Genomic DNA, 20,021 nt, shown 5'->3' with positions numbered 1-20,021 from the left:
CTTAAAGGGTTATTCTACTGTCCTCATAAGATAACCCTTTGAAGATCCCTGGTTCCAGGTACAACCCTTTTTGGTTCCAAGTAGAACCCTTTTGCATTCCATGTAGAACCCTTTCCAAAGATGGCTCTACATGGAACAAAAAAGGGTTGTACCTAGAACCAAAAACGGTTGTACCTGGAACCAAAAAGGGTTATACCTGGAACCAAAAAGGGTTGTACCTGGAACCAAAAAAGGGTTGTACCTGGAACCAAAAGTAACCTTTTTTCTAAGAGTGTGGGACTCATAGGAATTAACTCACAAATTCCCACATCATCAGGACTGTCCTGAGGACAGGGGCCAAGAATACAGCTCTCACATAGAATACTGGGGTGAGGCTCCCTCTCCTCTCTACCCTGCCTTCCGGTCCTGTAACAACCATTTGATTAATGATCTAACTGATTAAATTAAGGGGACAGATCTGGCCACAGTGAGAGTGGTTAAATAAATGTCTGTTAGCCATAGGGACAAGGTCTGGCCACGGTCAGAGTGGATGGATAAAGGGCCAGGTCTGGCCACGGTTAGAGTGGATGGATAAAGGGCCAGGTCTGGCCACGGTCAGAGTGGATGGATAAAGGGCCAGGTCTGGCCACGGTCAGAGTGGATGGATAAAGGGCCAGGTCTGGCCACGGTTAGAGTGATGGATAAAGGGCCAGGTCTGGCCACGGTCAGAGTGGATGGATAAAGGGCCAGGTCTGGCCACGGTCAGAGTGGATGGATAAAGGGCCAGGTCTGGCCACGGTCAGAGTAGATGGATAAAAGGCCAGGTCTGGCGAAGGTCAGATGGGATGGATAAAAGGCCAGGTCTGGCGAAGGTCAGATGGGATGGATAAAGGGCCAGGTCTGGCCACGGTTAGAGTGGATGGATAAAGGGCCAGGTCTGGCCACGGTCAGAGTGGATGGATAAAGGGCCAGGTCTGTCCACGGTCAGAGTGGATGGATAAAGGGCCAGGTCTGGCCACGGTTAGAGTGGATGGATAAAGGGCCAGGTCTGGCCACGGTCAGAGTGGATGGATAAAGGGCCAGGTCTGGCCACGGTCAGAGTGGATGGATAAAGGGCCAGGTCTGGCCACGGTCAGAGTGGATGGATAAAGGGCCAGGTCTGGCCACGGTCAGAGTAGATGGATAAAAGGCCAGGTCTGGCGAAGGTCAGATGGGATGGATAAAAGGCCAGGTCTGGCGAAGGTCAGATGGGATGGATAAAGGGCCAGGTCTGGCCACGGTTAGAGTGGATGGATAAAGGGCCAGGTCTGGCCACGGTCAGAGTGGATGGATAAAGGGCCAGGTCTGTCCACGGTCAGAGTGGATGGATAAAGGGCCAGGTCTGGCCACGGTTAGAGTGGATGGATAAAGGGCCAGGTCTGGCCACGGTTAGAGTGGATGGATAAAGGGCCAGGTCTGGCCACGGTTAGAGTGGATGGATAAAGGGCCAGGTCTGGCCACGGTCAGAGTGGATGGATAAAGGGCCAGGTCTGGCCACGGTCAGAGTGGATGGATAAAGGGCCAGGTCTGGCCACGGTCAGAGTGGATGGATAAAGTGCCAGGTCTGGCCACGGTCAGAGTGGATGGATAAAGGGCCAGGTCTGGCCACAGTCAGAGTGGATGGATAAAGGGCCAGGTCTGGCCACGGTCAGAGTGGATGGATAAAAGGCCAGGTCTGGCCACGGTTAGAGTGGATGGATAAAAGGCCAGGTCTGGCCACGGTCAGAGTGGATGGATAAAGGGCCAGGTCTGGCCACGGTTAGAGTGGATGGATAAAAGGCCAGGTCTGGCCACGGTCAGAGTGGATGGATAAAGGATGGATAAAGGGCCAGGTCTGGCCACGGTCAGAGTGGATGGATAAAGGGCCAGGTCTGGCCACGGTCAGAGTGGATGGATAAAGGGCCAGGTCTGGCCACGGTTAGAGTGGATGGATAAAAGGCCAGGTCTGGCCAAGGTCAGAGTGGATGGATAAAGGGCCAGGTCTGGCCACGGTTAGAGTGGATGGATAAAAGGCCAGGTCTGGCCACGGTCAGAGTGGATGGATAAAGGGCCAGGTCTGGCCACGGTCAGAGTGGATGGATAAAGGGCCAGGTCTGGCCACGGTCAGAGTGGATGGATAAAGGGCCAGGTCTGGCCACGGTTAGAGTGGATGGATAAAGGGCCAGGTTTGGTCATAGTGAGAGTGGATGGATTAAGGGCCCAAGTCGGGCCCTGTACTCTCTATGGGCCTTGGTGGGAGGGGCCATAATAATGAGAGTGGATGGCCTGTACTCTCTATGGGCCTTGGTGGGAGGGGTCATAATGATGAGTGGATGGCCTGTACTCTCTATGGGCCTTGGTGGGAGGGGCCATAATGATGAGCGTGGATGGCCTGTACTCTCTATGGGCCTTGGTGGGAGGGGCCATAATGATGAGAGTGGATGGCCTGTACTCTCTATGGGCCTTGGTGGGAGGGGTCATAATGATGAGAGTGGATGGCCTGTACTCTCTATGGGCCTTGGTGGGAGGGGCCATAATGATGAGAGTGGATGGCCTGTACTCTCTATGGGCCTTGGTGGGAGGGGTCATAATGATGAGAGTGGATGGCCTGTACTCTCTATGGGCCTTGGTGGGAGGGGTCATAATGATGAGAGTGGATGGCCTGTACTCTCTATGGGCCTTGGTGGGAGGGGCCATAATGATGGAGCTCTCTTCATCACTCCATCCTCATCCCTCTTTTCTCTCCCTCCATCCGTCAATCCATAGATGTTTTTTGGTGGTGGTGGATTGTGTGTGTGTGTGTGTGTGTGTGTGTGTGTGTGTGTGTGTGTGTGTGTGTGTGTGTGTGTGTGTGTGTGTGTGTGTGTGTGTGTGTGTTGTGGGGGGCCGGGAGCTTGAGTAGCATGAGACACATTTCATTAGTGTCTCTGGCGGAGGTGGTACATGGCTGGTGGTTCCAACACCAGCCAGGGAGCTGCATTCCTGGCAGCTCCCTCGGAAGGCCGTTCCCACTGCTGAGAGAGTGAGGTGTTGCTAAAAGCAAAGTTCTCCCTATTCAGCTGCCAGATCAAATTCCTGTACATGCAAATGTATTTGGTGAATTAAGCTGATTCTGGTAATAGGGGAGGAGTATAACAGCACAGATGGTGGATATATTAAGATAGTTCGCTCTGGCCATTTACCATTGGAAAAAAATGGTCTGTTCTGGTTAACTTAAGTGGGTGTGTCTCCCATAAACACAAATGCAATAGCAGCTGGGTTTGGTGTACTTAGTTCATTGACTTTCATTGAACCAGAAGAAACAAAACAGCGAGTGTGGTGTCTCGCTTCCTCTTCTGTCTCTGATAACAGTCTGTAGCAGTGTGGTAAATGTCCATGGTGCTGATCTGCCAAACGTCTCAACTACACTGTAAGGCAGTAGAAAGAGAAGTGCAGTGGGGTAGCTGTCCATGCCACTGAAAAACAACAGTCACTGCTGCAGGGCTGAAAACCTAGACTCGCTGTCCTTGGTCCTGAAACACTACGATACAGTACTGTACTGAATAGCTCTTCTTGGAATGAAAACCTCTCTTCTTTCTAGAATAAATCAAATCTGTCAATCTGTTGCTCTTGACCTCTTTTTACTACAGAGTACCTACCTATTCTCTCTCTCTCTCTCTCTCTCTCTCTCTCTCTCGCTCTCTCGCTCTCTCGCTCTCTCGCTCTCTCGCTCTCTCTCTCTCTCGCTCTCTCTCGCTCTCTCTCTCTCTCTCTCTCTCTCTCTCTCTCTCTCTCTCTCTCTCGCTCTCTCGCTCTCTCGCTCTCTCGCTCTCTCGCTCTCGCTCTCTCTCTCTCTCGCTCTCTCTCTCTCTCTCTCTCTCTCTCTCTCTGTTTTCCTGTTGTCCAGGTTGGCAGAGATGGAGAACCAGAATTGTTCCTTCTTCACAGATAGCCTGTCGCCTGATGAGAGTCTGTGAGTACACTCCCACCTCCCCCACACACTGAACCCTTTCATTTCAGCCAAGTGTATGTGTGTGCGTGTTTATGTGTCTGAGGGAGTGTGTCGGCATGTGTATGCCTGTGTGTATACCCCGAGTGTGCACACACACATTCAGGGAAGGCTGGTCAGTCACATAAAATAATCACCAAGTTTATGAAAAGGACCCATGGCCGAGGCAGTGCACACACTCCCCCTTCACCATATAACAGTCTGTGATTAAAGACCAAATACACAGGAGAGAGGGAGGCCCATTGAAATACTACAGAACATGATGTCAAGAGCCAGAGGCTGGCTGAGCGAAAAGGAGGGGAGAGGGGGAGTAGCTTTGATGTGAATGGTGGAGTCAATAAGGTGAGCCCTCACTAAGGAATCATATAAACTGACTGGACACAGGTGTTGGCCCTGATCAAAGGCTTTGGCTGAGACAGAGAGTGTTTTGGGGGTGAGGCGTGTGTGTGTGTTTTCATTATGAGCACTGCTATAACAAAATGAATTTTACCACCAAGGTGTAGTGGCCTCCATCAAAGGGTTTACTGTGTGTGTTTTTAGTGTCGAGAGAAAGAGAGCGAGGGTGTGTTTGTGTTTATGTGCGTTGTGTGTGCATAGGTCCACGTCAGTGTGTGTATTCATATCTGTGTATATGTGTGGGTGCATTCATGTCTGTGTGTGTGTGTGTGTGTGTGTGTGTCAGTGTGTGCGTTCATGTCTGTGTATGTGTGTCTGTATGTGCACGTGTGTATTTGCGAGATAGGGAGGGCATTGGCATGGTGTGTGAAGCTGCCTATTTGATGTGTCAACATGGCTGTTTGTATAGTTGTTCAGTGTGCTGTTTGTCTGCAAGCTATTTGCTCTGTGTGTCTGGTTTATCACTGTGACACTGTGGCTATGTTTGTTCCAAGTGTTTCTGTACTTTGTTCTTGTCAGTAGGGCTACTGCTCTGTCTCCTGTCTCCTGTCTTCTGTCTCTGTGTCCTGTCTCTACTGCTGCTCTTTGTGTGTGCTGAGTCCCCTCGTTCTTATGTCGCTCTGTTAGCTTGCTGCCCAGTGCTGCAGTATGTCTGGCTGTGCTCTGGCGTCATTAGTGTCCTTTATTTCTGCATGTCTGTCTATGTCATGTCTGTCTATGTCATGTCTGTCTATGTCATGTCTGTCTATGTCATGTGCGTCGTTCCTGCCTGTGCTGCTGTTGCTGTCCGTGTGTCTGTTGCTGTCTGTGTGTCTGTGCCATTACGTGTCAGTACTGCTCCACCATACCAATGTGTCGGTTGCGCTTTGCTTCTGCAGTGCTGTCTGTGCTGCTGTGCTGCTCTGTCCTGTGCTGTGCTGTCTTGTTTGTGGCTGTACACTGTCCTGTCCTGTGCTGTGGCTGTTTGCTGTGCTGTGCTGCTGGTGGCAGGGTTGTGGCTCAGTGTGCTGAGTGTCTCCTGTGCTGTGTCATGTGGGGGACTCAGGGATGAAGATCAGTACCTCCTGCGTCACTCCAGCCCCGGCGCCCTGGACCAGGACTCCCCCAGCGGACAACAGATGCTGCTGGCCCACCTGGACTGTCAGGACAAGGACGAGCTGCAGAGAACGCTGGCCCGCCTGGAGAACGAGAACCGGTGAGAAAAATCTTAGAACCTTTAGAACTATTGGTCTTAGAACCATTAAGGTATAGAACCTTTTTGTCTTAAAACTTTTAGAACATAGAACCTTTTGGTTTTAGAACCTTTAAGGTGTAGAACTGTTTTGTCTTAGTACCTGTAGGACATAGGACCCGTTGGCCTTAGAACACATATGTCAGAGTCAAGGCCCGCGGGCCACATCCGGCCCGCGAGAAGGTTTTTTACGGCCCCTGGGATGATCTTGATTTATTATTAGAACCGGCCCGCAGACCGCAGCAAGCCGGCAGCCCGCAGATCTTTTACACGCACCAATACTACATTTCCCACAATGCAACGGTGACGCACCGAGCAGTAGGCTGCTTCATTTCAATATTTATTGGCACAGCAGTCGTCAGCATCACAGTAAAATTAACTTTCAGATACCCATCAAAAATGGCAAAACGGAAGGTGGACACTGAGAACCGGGGGTTTCAAACAAGGTGGGAGTCGGAGTATATGTTCACGGAGGTAGCTGGAAAACCTGTGTGTCTTCTGTGTGGAGAAAGTGTGGCGGTACTGAAAGAGTATAATCTGAGACGACATTATGAAACGAAACACGCGGACAAAAACAAGAATATGGACATGGAACAAAGGCTACAAAAGGCAGAGGAATTAAAACGAGGCCTCAAATCTCGACAGGCTCTGTTCAAAAAAGCCAAATCACAAGGCCAGGCTGCTGTCAAGGCCAGTTTTATTTTGGCAGAAGAGATCGCTAAATCAGCCCGGCCATTTACGGAGGGGGATTTCATCAAAAACTGCATGATTAAAGTTTGTGACGAAGTTTGCCCAGAAAAAAGGCAACTCTTTTTAAATGTGAGTATGAGCAGAAACACCATATATATATAAATATATAAATATATAAATATATAATTCCTTTATAAGTATATAAAGGAAATTTGTCTTTTGTGTCTGTTAAAAATTAAAGATTACTGACAGAGCCATAAGAAAATATTGCTTTATTTATCTGATCATATTGGAATATATTTGTTAGGTTTTCAGTAGGTTCAATTAGGTTCACTAGACTATATGCGTCATTTAAAAAATTTTCAATGAACATTCGAACAGTCCGGCCCTCGGCTTGTAGCTAAATTTTTTATTTGGCCCTCCGTCCATTTGACTTTGACACCCCTGCCTTAGAACATTTGGGGCTTAGAACCTTTAGGTCTTAGAACCTTTAAGGTGTAGAACCTTTTGGTCTTAGAACCTGTAGGACTTCCAAGCTTTAGCTCTTACAACTCTACAGGGTCACTACCATGGCCATCCTAATCAATTATCCATGCTTCTGACACCCAATGTGAGAACTACACCATCGTTAGGGTGATTGTATAGTGAACAGAGTATACTACTGTATGATGCATGAGTGTGATGGGAAAGAAATGGCTTTGGAACACATCAATTGGATTCTCGTGCCCAAATAGGATTCTGTGTTACTTAAGTACCCTTAAGACCTTGAAGTAAAAGTTGAAATGAGAGAGAATCATGCTTTTCCCATACACTTCATTTGATACCAGAGGCAACTTTAAAAGGTATGATTCATCATATTTATTCTATTTTGTCTTTTCTACGTGCCCCTGACCTTCGGGCCAACACACACGCACACACACACCCATTTGTTTGCTCTCCGTTTGTCACCGATGAATAATAGGTTAATAAAGCTAGATGAATAACATATATACACACAGCTGGTGTCTGAAACCTTAACCTAGTTTGGTATTATTTCTGTATTGTTATGATGAGGTATATCCTGTGTGCTCCTCATTTAGCACTGCAGCTGTCTTCCTTTATTCTGATTGGCTTATAGGACCCCATGTGATATGTCAGAATCTGGGCCTGACGACCAAAATCAGACTCATTGTGGAAGTCATGAGTGTGTAGCTCATGCATATGTGGTAGAATTAGTACCGTCATCCCATGCCTCAACTTTCTTTGCTCTGTGAAAATTGTCAGGAAAATAAGAAGAAAAAGATTCCCGTGCACAATTTCGCTGCTCAGAAAAGTGATCTTTATTGTCTGTGCGAAATGTATCACGAACCGACTCATAGCCCGCAACAGAAAGCGAAACAACATGGAGATCAAGGAATAACACAAATATATTTCTTAACTAAAGTAAACTATAAACAAGTAACAATGGTGTGTGTAGTCAGTAGAGTAAGTGAGTGGTTACGTGCATAGATGTGATAATGCAAACAAACAAAACAGCCACAACCAAAATTCAGCAGTGTGTCTGCGTGGAGAGAGTCTCCCCAATGAATGGGGAAAGGTGTATTTATCCCCAGGACACACCCGAGCCCAGGTGTGTCCCATTTCGCTGACGACCCTCCCAGCTCCGCCCACCGACATCCTAATAAGGAAAACAAGAGCAAAGAGAAAGAATTCGGCAGACAGAGTGGGAGGGTCGTCACAAATGTTATAGAGACAAAGAAAAAATTATGAGCTGTGGTAAACGATGCATGCACAGGATTCGTCTTTATGTTAAACACAAGTTAATCCTGATCAACAGTTCAACTCGATTACGTTTCTGTTTTCATACAGTGTATATGTTTAGAGCGATCATTTTTCCTGACTATGTCACTAGTCAGTTCGCATGATCAGCACACAGACAGTGAACATTAGATAAAACCCACCTGGCAGGTCGGTATTCAATCATAATTACTACAGATTTAGACAGATTGCCAGCTAACAATTGTCAGCTGATATGGCTAATTGAGTAACTGTCAGTGGACGACATAACAAGAGAATAACTAATGATGCACAACCAAATTTCGAAATTGCACCTGGTGAATTATATTATTCTTACTCTCAGTAGTAAATTGAGACCCTGACTGAGTTCCTAAAAAATAAAAAATTGACAACTTGATTTGAGTCCCCCTGTGTTAAATTCAATTGATTGAGCATGATTTGGAAAGGCACACACCTGTCTATATAAGGTCCCACTGTTGCCAGTGCATGTCAGAGCAAAACCAAGCCATGAGGTCGACGGAATTATCTGTAGAACTCCGAGACAGGATTTAGTCGAGGCACAGATCTGGGGAAGGGAAGAGAAACATTTCTGCAGCATTGAAGGTCCCCAAGAACACAGTGGCCTCCATCATTCTTAAATGGAAGAAGTTTGGACCCAGCAAGACTCTTCCTAGAGCTGGCCCACCTGGCCAAACTGAGAAATGGGGGGAGAAGGGCCTTGGTCAAAGAGATGACCAAGAACCCGATGGTCACTCTGTCAGAGCTCCAGAGTTCCTCTGTGGAGATGGGAAAACCTTCCAGAAGGACAACCAGAGCTGCAGCACTCCACCAATCAGGCCTTTATGCCAGAGTGCCCAGACGGAAGCCACTCCTCAGTAAAAGGCACATGACAGCCCACTTGAAGTTTGCCAAAAGGCATCTAAAGGACTCTCAGACATGAGACACAACATTCTCTGGTCTGATGAAACCAAGATTTAACTCTTTGGCCTGAATGCCAAGCGTCACATCTGGAGGAAACCTGGCACCATCCCTACGGTGAAGCCTGGTGGTGGCAGCATGCTGCTGTTTTGGTAGCATCATGCTGTTTTTCAGCGGCAGGGACTGAGAGAAGTTAGGATTGAGGGAAAGATGAATGGAGCAAAGTACAGAGAGTTCCTTGATGAAAACCCGCTCCAGAGCACTCAGGACCTCAGACTGGGGCGAAGGTTCACCTTCCAACAGGACAACAAACCTAAGCACACAGCCAAGACAATGCAGGAGTGGCTTCGGGACAAGTCTCTGAGTCCTTGAGTGGCCCAGCCAGAGCCTAGACTTGAACCCGATAGCTGTGCAGCGACACTCCCCATCCAACCTGACAGAGCTTTAGAGGATCTGCAGAGAAGAATGGGAGAAACTCCCAAAATAGAGGTGTGCCAAGCTTGTAGTGCCATACCAAAGAAGACTTGAGGCTGTAATTGCTGCCAAAGGTGCTTCAACAAAGTACTGAGTAAAGGGTCTGAATACTCATGTAAATGTGATATTTCTGTATTTTTTTATTTATACATTTGCACACATTGCTAAAAACCTGTCTTTGCTTTGTCATTATGGGGTATTGTGTGTAGATTGATGAGGAAAAAATGTACTTAATCAATTTTAGAATAAGGCTGTAACGTAACAAAATGTGAAAAAAGTCAAGGGGTCTGAATACTTTCCGAATGCACTGTATGCCAGGAACCGGCCCTGCCTTTAGTCACTGTGATGCTGGCCTTTGGAACAGCCTGCCAGAGGATTTGAGGGCCTCAGAAATGGTAGACAATTTGAAGAAAAAGGTTGAGACATACTTTTTTAGCTGCACTTTTACCTACGGTGCTTTTAGTTGTCTCAGCCATAGTGCCATCTTCATTTATTTATACGTTTTTCGCTGTATTCTCATGTCCACTGTTATTTTACTGTTTTACTTTTTGAATTTGTCTCCCAAAAAATATTCTTGTCTATCTTAAATGTATATTTGTATAGAAAACGTTTTGTGTTATCTTTCGTTTCTTTTTTTATTATATTTGTAAACCACTTTGAAATTAATTCTCTTTTAGAAATGTGCTTTACAGTAGAAATAAAGTCATTGAGTTATACGCACTATGGCGCTTACAGACAGCTCACACCATTTACTAGCATAGCCTATTGTGGACAGTGAAAACTCCCAGCTCTTTAAAATGCTGTCTGCTGATGTCTCTGTCCTCTCTCCTATTCCCCAGGGTGCTGCAGGGGGAGTGGCGGCGGCTGAAGTGGAGGCATGAGGAGGCGGCTGCTGCGCCCCAGCTGACAGAAGGAGGTGAGGGGGTTCCGGGATCTCCCACAGAGGGCCAGCAGGACGAGGAGCTCCTGGCCGAGGCAAGGGTCCTCCGGCAGCACAAGACTCGCCTGGAGACACGCATGCAGATCCTAGAGGACCACAACAAACAACTGGAGTCCCAGCTGCACAGGCTACGAGAGCTACTGCTGCAGGTAGGGAGGGAGGAAGGGGAAAGGAAAGTGGAAAGAAAGAGAAGGGGGAGAAAGACAAAAGAAGGCTTGGAAAAGAGGAGAGGGGGGGTGAGGTAGAGAACGACTATAAGGGCTTAAAACTGCAGGTACAGAGACAGAAAGGGAGGGGGATAGAGCTGAGAGACTTAGGGAAATACCTACGGTAAGGAGAGAAAGAAAGAGGGGGATAGACTCAAGAGGGATTAAGAAGCAGAATGATAAAAGGAAGCAAAAAAGGGGAACAAAGAGAATGGATGGACTGAGAGAAAATAGGACACTGCTGTAGGAGAATAGGAATGTGTGAATGGGGAATATAGAGAGGGAGAGGGAGGAATGGAAAGATCATTTGTACTGCTGCAGTAGAGGGAGAGAGAGAAAGAGAGAGTGACAGAAAGGCATTTCCTCAGGTGAAAAGACTTGGAAATTGGGAATAGAGAGAGGAGATTGAAAGAGAGACTGGAGAGATGGTTCATTTAGTGGAAAGAGGGGAATGGGATTGGGAACAGTGGGACTGAATACCAAGAATTCTAAAGTTGTAGATTTGAACTTTCTCACCACTTCCATGAACCTCCCATGTCATATAATGCCTTTCAATCCCTTCTTAAGAAATGTTCATGCACGTAGATTCTTTATTTCCTTCAGTTGTTCCAATATGAAGTGGTGGAGTGGGTGTGGGCAGTCAACTGTCAGTGTCAACCGTTCTGTTTTCATCTGCGTAGAAAGTAGATTTTCCTTTGTTCATCGTACAACTAGGTCTGAATCCCCAGCCAACGCAGCCTTCAGTTTCACTGGAACACTTTGACGTATTTAGTGCGTCTGCGCGTTTACTATATCCTTCAACCCCAACCAACACATTCCAATAACGTTTGTGCTTTTCTGAAGTAGCTGTCGATGGGAATTTTGTGGTGATTGATGACACTATTTACTTTCCACCAGCCCAAAGACGATTCGGAGGCCAACGGGTCGGAACCTTCGTCCCTGTCATCTCCGGTGTCAGGGGGAGGCCGTCAGGGGGACGGACCCAGTAGAGAGACCACAGACACAGAGGCAGCAGGTGAGCTACTAAGTCAAATGTTCCCAAATATTAGGTCCTGTCTTGTCTGGGTACCAGTCTTTTTAGCTAACATTCCACTCCGTCATTTGCCAAATGAACAGAGACAGCAATCAGGCGAGGTCCCACTGGTGGGTTGCAAGTTCCAAGCGATTCCTGCTGGATTATTGACTGGAAAACATTTTGGGGGGAAATTTAGTGGGCCATAACAACATTGGAATGAGATGATTTAATGTTCTGTTGTCACTCATCTCTCTCCGTGTGATGCTGTGTGTGACAGGAGATGGTGATGATGATCATGAACAGGACACAGTGCAGCAGCTGCAGGAGGTCATAGAGCAGCTGAGAAACGTCTTCCCTTCAGAACCTGGTGAGTCTCTCTCTGATCCTACAGACCTGAGACAGACACGCCACAGATACAACCATTTACTTGTGCCCATCAAGGTAGTGAGTCTACTTCCAGCAGATAGAAGCAGGGTATGTACAGTTTACTAGCCTGATCAAAACCCATTAGCCTGGTGAAGACCCACATTGAGTACTGGCCATTCTGCTTGTGTTCTAAAAATGAATTTTGACCCTTAATTGCCACTTTTCCCCCTCTCTCCTCTTCCAGGAACCACGTCACTCATCTAACCCAGGGCGACGCTTGGAGTGCAGAGTGATGCCTGATGGGATGCCTGATGGCCCGTGCCCCATATAGCTGCCGTCAGAGGGACAGAGAGTGCACCAGGTCCTTGACCCATACAGCAGCTCACCCAGAGCTGACCCCTCTCCCTCCCCCTGGACCTCTGTGCACTAACCACCCCTGTGGGAGCCAAAGGCTAACAGCTAATGCTAACGTCCAGGCCGGGCCAAGCACTATGCTAACAAGCTATGGCTAAAGTTATGCTATGGCTAAGCGGTGCAGCCAGACACTGTGTTAACCAGCTAAGGAGGCTAAGGAAGCTAACGGCTAACGTTAGCAGCCCAGCCAGGCAGAAACAGTTTTAGCTAGCTAATCCACTACTGGCTAACGCTAGCATCCCAGCCATGACACTGTGCTAACCAGCGTCCACGTAGTCGTCCGAAGGTGTGACGTTTTATATCCATACAGCACAAGGACCTTCCACAAAAATGACTTTTACACAATGCAAAAATGAGTGAGGATTTCCATCATGTTTGTTCTATCCAGTAACTGCGTGCGTTTGTGTTTTTCCTGTTTTCTAATGCGTTTCAAACTTCTCTTTTTTTAACGAGGCGTTCATGCGCACCAGCGTTGACTCGATGTGGGCCAGGCTGGCTGCGTTTCATGCGGCTGTGATCATGCGGCTGGGGCAGGCGTACCCAGAGCAAAGCAGAGCAGATTGTCGGGGAGCCAGCGGGACCCACAACAAGCTTATTGACTCTGTGGGACTGACACATCATCAGTAAAACCCTATGATTTATTTAAGACAGCCAAAGTGCCTGCCAGCGCATGCAGCGCTGCTTCTGTGCACACAGCTCCTCTAATCTTACCAAACTGGGATGCCTGTCGTCTCTCTCGCATGGCTCCCCTCTTTCTCTGTCACAGTGAGTGCACATATCACACACGCGCGGACCCACGTTGTTTCAGATGAACTCTCATGCTGTATTAACACACGTACTCATACTCAGATTCATATCACATACAGTAGGAATACACACGTATAAACGCACATACGCTTGCACTCACAGCCGCAAACTTTTGTGAAACGAAATCAGTGACGAAAGAAGGGCTGTGATTTTGCGTCTCTCTGTTCAGGAGGAGAGTCTCGAGACAACGCCGATATGTGTTTAGCTGAGAAAGCGTCTAGCTTTAAAGGCCGGGCCCTCCTCTGGCTCCCGCTGCGTGCACAGCAGAGAAGGCATGATGCCCCAGTGCCCCATGTTGCTTAAACCTTTCAGGGGTACACAAATGCCTAGGATAGTAGGAGCTCGACGCTGGCGGGGCGGTTGGGCTACCATCACACCAGGATCATGTGACACTCCAGACAGAGCACAGTCTATTTGCCTTAAACCCAGACAGAGCTCAACACGGACCAATACGTGTGTTTTATGTTGCTGCCTCAAACATTATTAAATGGAGTTCGCCCTGGCGCTCTCTCTCTCCTCTCTCTCCTCCCCCTCTCCCTCTCTTCTTTTCTCTTTTTATGCTTGTGACTCATCCATTTGTCTATCAGATGTTAAAGTACTGGCTCACATATGCCTTTTTTGTCATTCAGTGTTTTCACAATCAGAGGAGGAAATTGCATCAGTTGGGTGTAGTGGGTGGATGTGAATGTCATTCAATATCAGATGCTAGTTCTGTTTAGGGGTCTGGGTTCTGTGGCATTTTGCATTAGAGGCATCAGAGAGCCTTTATGAGTAAGGACAGGGAAGACAGTGGGAATTGACAGCGCTAGAGCGGCCTAGCACCTGAGAGACTAATTAAAAGGGTGGGGTCAAATAGGGCTTTGGTGGGGTGGAGGGAGGGAGGATGCTGGGAATGTGATAGCGAAGTGGAAGGGAGGCTCGGAGGAGGGGAGATCTGAGAGACCAAAGGAAAGGGGAAGAAAATAGTCTGTTTAGTGCTCCTGGGCTGAGTGGAGAGGAGCCATCCACTTTGATGTGCTTGCCACAGCAAATCTCCAAGAGACGGACGCAGACAGTAGGCGAGCGGTTTGCTAGAAAAAAAGAGGACAGATGCTCTGTTTTTTTATGAGGTACCACTTCCATAAAGTTCTTACACCCACAGTCGCAGGGAGCCATGATGTGAATAGTTTGTATTCATTCAGAGAACATTCTGACCTTATTGCCAAGAACAGATTTCAGTTTGAATCCCATCCCAGTATTCGTTAGACTTTATCCCCTCCAGGCGCCGGCGTTCACATTTCACATCGTCCAGTTCCGTCGTGGCTGTCTGTTTGTTTTGCTGCTGTTGCTAGGGAACTGTACACTGTACAGGTTGAGAGTCAGCAAGGTGGGGCGCCGTTCATAATCGAAATGATAATAACCATATGGGGAAGAGAGGGCGCCTCGATTCCATACCTCAGCCGCCTTATCCCCCGATCACTCCTTAACCACCCCCGCTGAACAATGCCTGCCACTGTTTAGTGTTTAACTGGCATAGAAAGTCATTATCATTGACATCTGTTCTACCTTTGCCAAGGGCTGACGTGCACCGGCATCCTTCTTTACAGGATCCAGGAACAAAGAATTGCTCAAGTGAAATAAACACGCAACGCAAATAATGTTTACTCTTTGGTTGTAAACACACGTCTCATTACACATTGATGAGCCCCCTGAACATAGTTTTGGCTCTGAATATACGCAGCTGGGAATGCATCACAACTCTCTCGCTCTCTGTGTGTGCAATTACGAACTACAGCGATTAGGCCTAGAAACCATATGTCATGTAGACCTTTATGCCTTCAGAAACTATTCACCCGTGCCCTTTTCCACATTGTGTTGTGTTACAGCCTGAATTTAAAATGGATTACATTTAGATTTTGTGTCACTGGCCTACACACAATACCCCATAATGTCAAAGTGGAATTATTTTGGGGGAAATGTTTACTCCACAATACTAACCTAAATGACTTTACAGAATAAAAAATATTCCAAAACATGCATCCTGTTTGCAATAAGGCAATAAAGTCAAACTGAAAAAAATGTGGTAAAGAAATCAACTTTATGTCCTGAATACAAAGTGTTATGTTTGGGGCAAATCCAACACAACACATCACTGAGCCCCACTTCATATTTTCAAGCATGGTGGTGGTGGCTGCATCATGTTATGGGAATGCTTGTCAATGGCAAGGACTCAGGGACCTTTTTTTATTATAAAAAGAAACTGAATAGAGCTATGTTCAGGCAAAATCCTATCCAGGTGTGCAAGGCTCTTAGAGACTTACCCAGAAAGACTCACAGCCATAATCGCTGCCAAAAGTGATTCTAACATTGACTCAGCAGTGTGAATACTTAAATTAGATATTTTTGTATTTCATTTTCAATACATTTGCTAACATTTCTAAAAACATTTTTTCACTTTGTCATTATGAGGTATTGTGAGTAGATGGGTCAGGGGGGAAAAGTATATTTTTTTATACAGGCTGTAACAACAAAATGTTGAATAAGTCAAGGGGCATGAATACTTTCCGAAGGCACTGTAAATGTTTTGTGTGTTTTGGACAATACTGGAGGTAGGAGAGAGTAGGTGGAATGAATGATTACACCACTGTAGCAGGTAGTTCGGCAGACTGATATAACGATATGTAACAGTGCAGCAGAAAACTGTAGCTCTTCACTGTGTCCCTCTTACTTTAACTCCCAGAAGTCCATACTGTCTTTGTAGTGGCATTGTGTTGTAGCCCATCGAATCGAAGCCTCTGTAAGAACACTACGTTATACTGCCCGCGTCACGTCTCTCTGTAGTCATGTGATTATCCATCTGAGGCGTCTAATGTTCGAGATAAAACCACTGTGGAGCTCGAACCACATTGGAGCGCTACGAGTAGTGTCTCGGGCTCCCCGTAGCGCGACCTCACGCTGGATACCAGTCCGATCATTTTCGGCGTGATTGAGGAGAAGCCCTAGTCGCCGGAGACAGAAACAGTTTAGAGGACATGGCCAACGGGTATGGCTGTGTCCCTGCTATATATAGTTGGTCAACCCGTTATCGAGCGCCGCTCATTATTCCTAATGGCGAGACCTTCTGTGCACGCTGAGTTCTGGGCACCTTGGCATCGTTACGAGACACAGGGAGGTTTGTTGGTGTTCTCGAACACGGCAGGGCCATGAATTACTTAACCTCTTATGGGAATCAGAGCTACAACGACATACACTAGCCTAGCCTATTTTACCACACAGAGACGCCCTGCCACCGCAAAACACAGACTCATCTTTTCTATTCTACTGTCTTTTTTAAAGCAACGTTACTACGCCTCATTACTTGTCCATTTGATTATGACTAATGTGTCTGTCATTTACTTATTTGTTTATTTAATTGTGTACTGTACTGACATTCCTCCTTGTTGTTGTCCTCCCCATCGGTTTTTAATCTGTATAAAATTGTTGAAAAAGAAAGGCTTTTTAATAACGAGTGGGTTACTGGCTGCTTTCTACTCTTTGTGTACAAAGAATAAATACAATTTGTATTTGTTATACACAACGTCTGCTTGTCTTTTGTGTATGCCACCAAGTATGACCCTGAATTGAATTATGGTAATCACCACATGATATGTCATGATCACATCAATATCTTGAATCACATCAATGTCATGAATCACATCAATGTCTTGAATCACATCAATGTCTTGAATCACATCAATGTCATGAATCACATCAATGTCATGAATCACATCAATGTCTTGAATCACATCAATGTCTTGAATCACATCAATGTCATGAATCACATCAATGTCATGAATCACATCAATGTCATGAATCACATTAATGTCTTGAATCACATCAATGTCATGAATCACATTAATGTCTTGAATCACATCAATGTCTTGAATCACATCAATGTCATGAATCACATCAATGTCATGAATCACATCAATGTCATGAATCATATCAATGTCTTGAATCACATCAATGTCATGAATCATATCAATGTCATGAATCACATTAATGTCATGAATCACATCAATGTCTTGAATCACATCAATGTCATGAATCACATTAATGTCATGAATCACATCAATGTCTTGAATCACATCAATGTCATGAATCACATCAATGTCTTGAATCACATCAATGTCTTGATCACATCAATGTCATGATCACATCAATGCCTTGATCACATCAATGTCATGAATCACATCAATGTCATGAATCACATTAATGTCTTGAATCACATCAATGTCTTGAATCACATCAATGTCATGAATCAAATCAATGTCATGAATCACATCAATGTCATGAATCACATCAATGCCTGTGTATGTTTTACCTGTTTTTCTTGTGTTTACTTTTGGACTTGGTGGAGGGATGGATATTTCCAGTGGGGACCCCAGGCTTGGTGTTGCTTGTCCCTCTGATGGACACGGCTGTTCATCAGAACTCTTTCCCTCTGTTTTTCTCCCTTCATCCATTTTGCTTTCCTCTGCCTCTCCTTTGTTAGGTCTGTCCATCTGTGTGTCTAACCTGACTCTCTCCTTTGTTAGGTCTGTCCATCTGTGTGTCTACCCTGACTCTCTCCTTTGTTAGGTCTGTCCATCTGTGTGTCTAACCTGACTCTCTCCTTTGTTAGGTCTGTCCATCTGTGTGTCTAACCTGACTCTCTCCTTTGTTAGGTCTGTCCATCTGTGTGTCTAACCTGACTCTCTCCTTTGTTAGGTCTGTCCATCTGTGTGTCTAACCTGACTCTCTCCTTTATTAGGTCTGTCCATCTGTGTGTCTAACCTGACTCTCTCCTTTGTTAGGTCTGTCCATCTGTGTGTCTAACCTGACTCTCTCCTTTATTAGGTCTGTCCATCTGTGTGTCTAACCTGACTCTCTCCTTTGTTAGGTCTGTCCATCTGTGTGTCTAACCTGACTCTCTCCTTTGTTAGGTCTGTCCATCTGTGTGTCTAACCGGACTCTCTCCTTTGTTAGGTCTGTCCATCTGTGTGTCTAACCTGACTCTCTCCTTTATTAGGTCTGTCCATCTGTGTGTCTAACCTGACTCTCTCCTTTGTTAGGTCTGTCCATCTGTGTGTCTAACCTGACTCTCTCCTTTGTTAGGTCTGTCCATCTGTGTGTCTAACCGGACTCTCTCCTTTATTAGGTCTGTCCATCTGTGTGTCTAACCGGACTCTCTCCTTTGTTAGGTCTGTCCATCTGTGTGTCTAACCTGACTCTCTCCTTTGTTAGGTCTGTCCATCTGTGTGTCTAACCTGACTCTCTCCTTTGTTAGGTCTGTCCATCTGTGTGTCTAACCTGACTCTCTCCTTTGTTAGGTCTGTCCATCTGTGTGTCTAACCGGACTCTCTCCTTTGTTAGGTCTGTCCATCTGTGTGTCTAACCTGACTCTCCTTTGTTAGGTCTGTCCATCTGTGTGTCTAACCTGACTCTCTCCTTTGTTAGGTCTGTCCATCTGTGTGTCTAACCTGACTCTCTCCTTTGTTAGGTCTGTCCAGCTGTGTGTCTAACCTGACTCTCTCCTTTGTTAGGTCTGTCCATCTGTGTGTCTAACCTGACTCTCTCCTTTGTTAGGTCTGTCCATCTGTGTGTCTAACCGGACTCTCTCCTTTGTTAGGTCTGTCCATCTGTGTGTCTAACCTGACTCTCTCCTTTGTTAGGTCTGTCCATCTGTGTGTCTAACCTGACTCTCTCCTTTGTTAGGTCTGTCCATCTGTGTGTCTAACCTGACTCTCTCCTTTGTTAGGTCTGTCCATCTGTGTGTCTAACCTGACTCTCTCCTTTGTTAGGTCTGTCCATCTGTGTGTCTAACCTGACTCTCTCCTTTGTTAGGTCTGTCCATCTGTGTGTCTAACCGGACTCTCTCCTTTGTTAGGTCTGTCCATCTGTGTGTCTAACCCGACTCTCTCCTTTGTTAGGTCTGTCCATCTGTGTGTCTAAACTGACTCTCTCCTTTGTTAGGTCTGTCCATCTGTGTGTCTAACCTGACTCTCTCCTTTGTTAGGTCTGTCCATCTGTGTGTCTAACCTGACTCTCTCCTTTGTTAGGTCTGTCCATCTGTGTGTCTAACCTGACTCACCTCAGCTACCTCTGAAAGTACCTCTGTGGCCTGCTGGTTAGGAAGGTCAGCGGTGGCTAATGTACTCCTATTGGTTGATTCGGATTGAATGGTACTGCTTCTTGTCTCATTGGTGTCTTTGTTCCCTGTGCAACCCTTGTTTACTTCCTGGGGGGCAGTTGATTGACATTTAGCCTTTATAGCAGCCTTCCCTGACCTCCCTGACATCTGAGCCATATACATTTAAACTCAGTTTTTCACAATTCCTGACATTTAATCCAAGTAAAAATTCACTGTTTTAGGTCAGTTAGGATCACCACTTTATTTTAAGAATGTGAAATGTCAGAATAGTAGTAGAGCGAATTATTTCTTTCAGCTTTTATTTCTTTCATCACATTCCCAGTGGGTCAGAAGTTTACATACACTCGATTAGTATTTGGTAGCATTGCCTTTAAATTGTTTAACTTGGGTCAAACCTTTCGGGTAGCCTTCCACAAGCTTTTGGCCCATTCCTGCTGACAGAGCTGGTGTAACTGAGTCAGGTTTGTAGGCTATCTTGCTCGCACACGCTTTTTCAGTTCTTCCCACAAATTTTCTGTAGAATTGAGGTCAGGGCTTTGTGATGGCCACTCCAATACCTTGACTTTGTTGTCCTTAAGCCATTTTGCCACAACTTTGGAAATATGCTTTGAGTCATTGTCCAGTTGAAAGACCCATTTGCGACCAAGCTTTA

The 20,021-nt window shown here is 46.2% G+C and overlaps 1 protein-coding gene across 1 annotated transcript in view; it reads left to right on the top strand.

Moving 5' to 3' along the window:
• The window catches only part of LOC120061966 (dystrophin-related protein 2-like), a 161,459-nt gene extending 148,567 nt beyond the window's left edge, over positions 1-12,892 (top strand). The window contains exons 19-24 of the mRNA XM_039011751.1: positions 3,884-3,949; positions 5,427-5,576; positions 10,310-10,559; positions 11,514-11,643; positions 11,912-11,998; positions 12,242-12,892. Of these exons, the coding sequence (XP_038867679.1) occupies positions 3,884-3,949; positions 5,427-5,576; positions 10,310-10,559; positions 11,514-11,643; positions 11,912-11,998; positions 12,242-12,261 (703 nt within the window). The 3' untranslated portion in view covers positions 12,262-12,892. The remainder of the gene's footprint in view (positions 1-3,883; positions 3,950-5,426; positions 5,577-10,309; positions 10,560-11,513; positions 11,644-11,911; positions 11,999-12,241) is intronic.
• The last annotated feature ends 7,129 nt before the right edge of the window (positions 12,893-20,021 follow it).

The sequence above is a fragment of the Salvelinus namaycush genome, chromosome 17 (assembly GCF_016432855.1).
Source record: "Salvelinus namaycush isolate Seneca chromosome 17, SaNama_1.0, whole genome shotgun sequence".
Classification (NCBI taxonomy): domain Eukaryota; kingdom Metazoa; phylum Chordata; class Actinopteri; order Salmoniformes; family Salmonidae; genus Salvelinus; species Salvelinus namaycush.
Note: the sequence above shows the minus strand (reverse complement) of the source record. Positions and strands in the feature narration are given on the sequence as shown.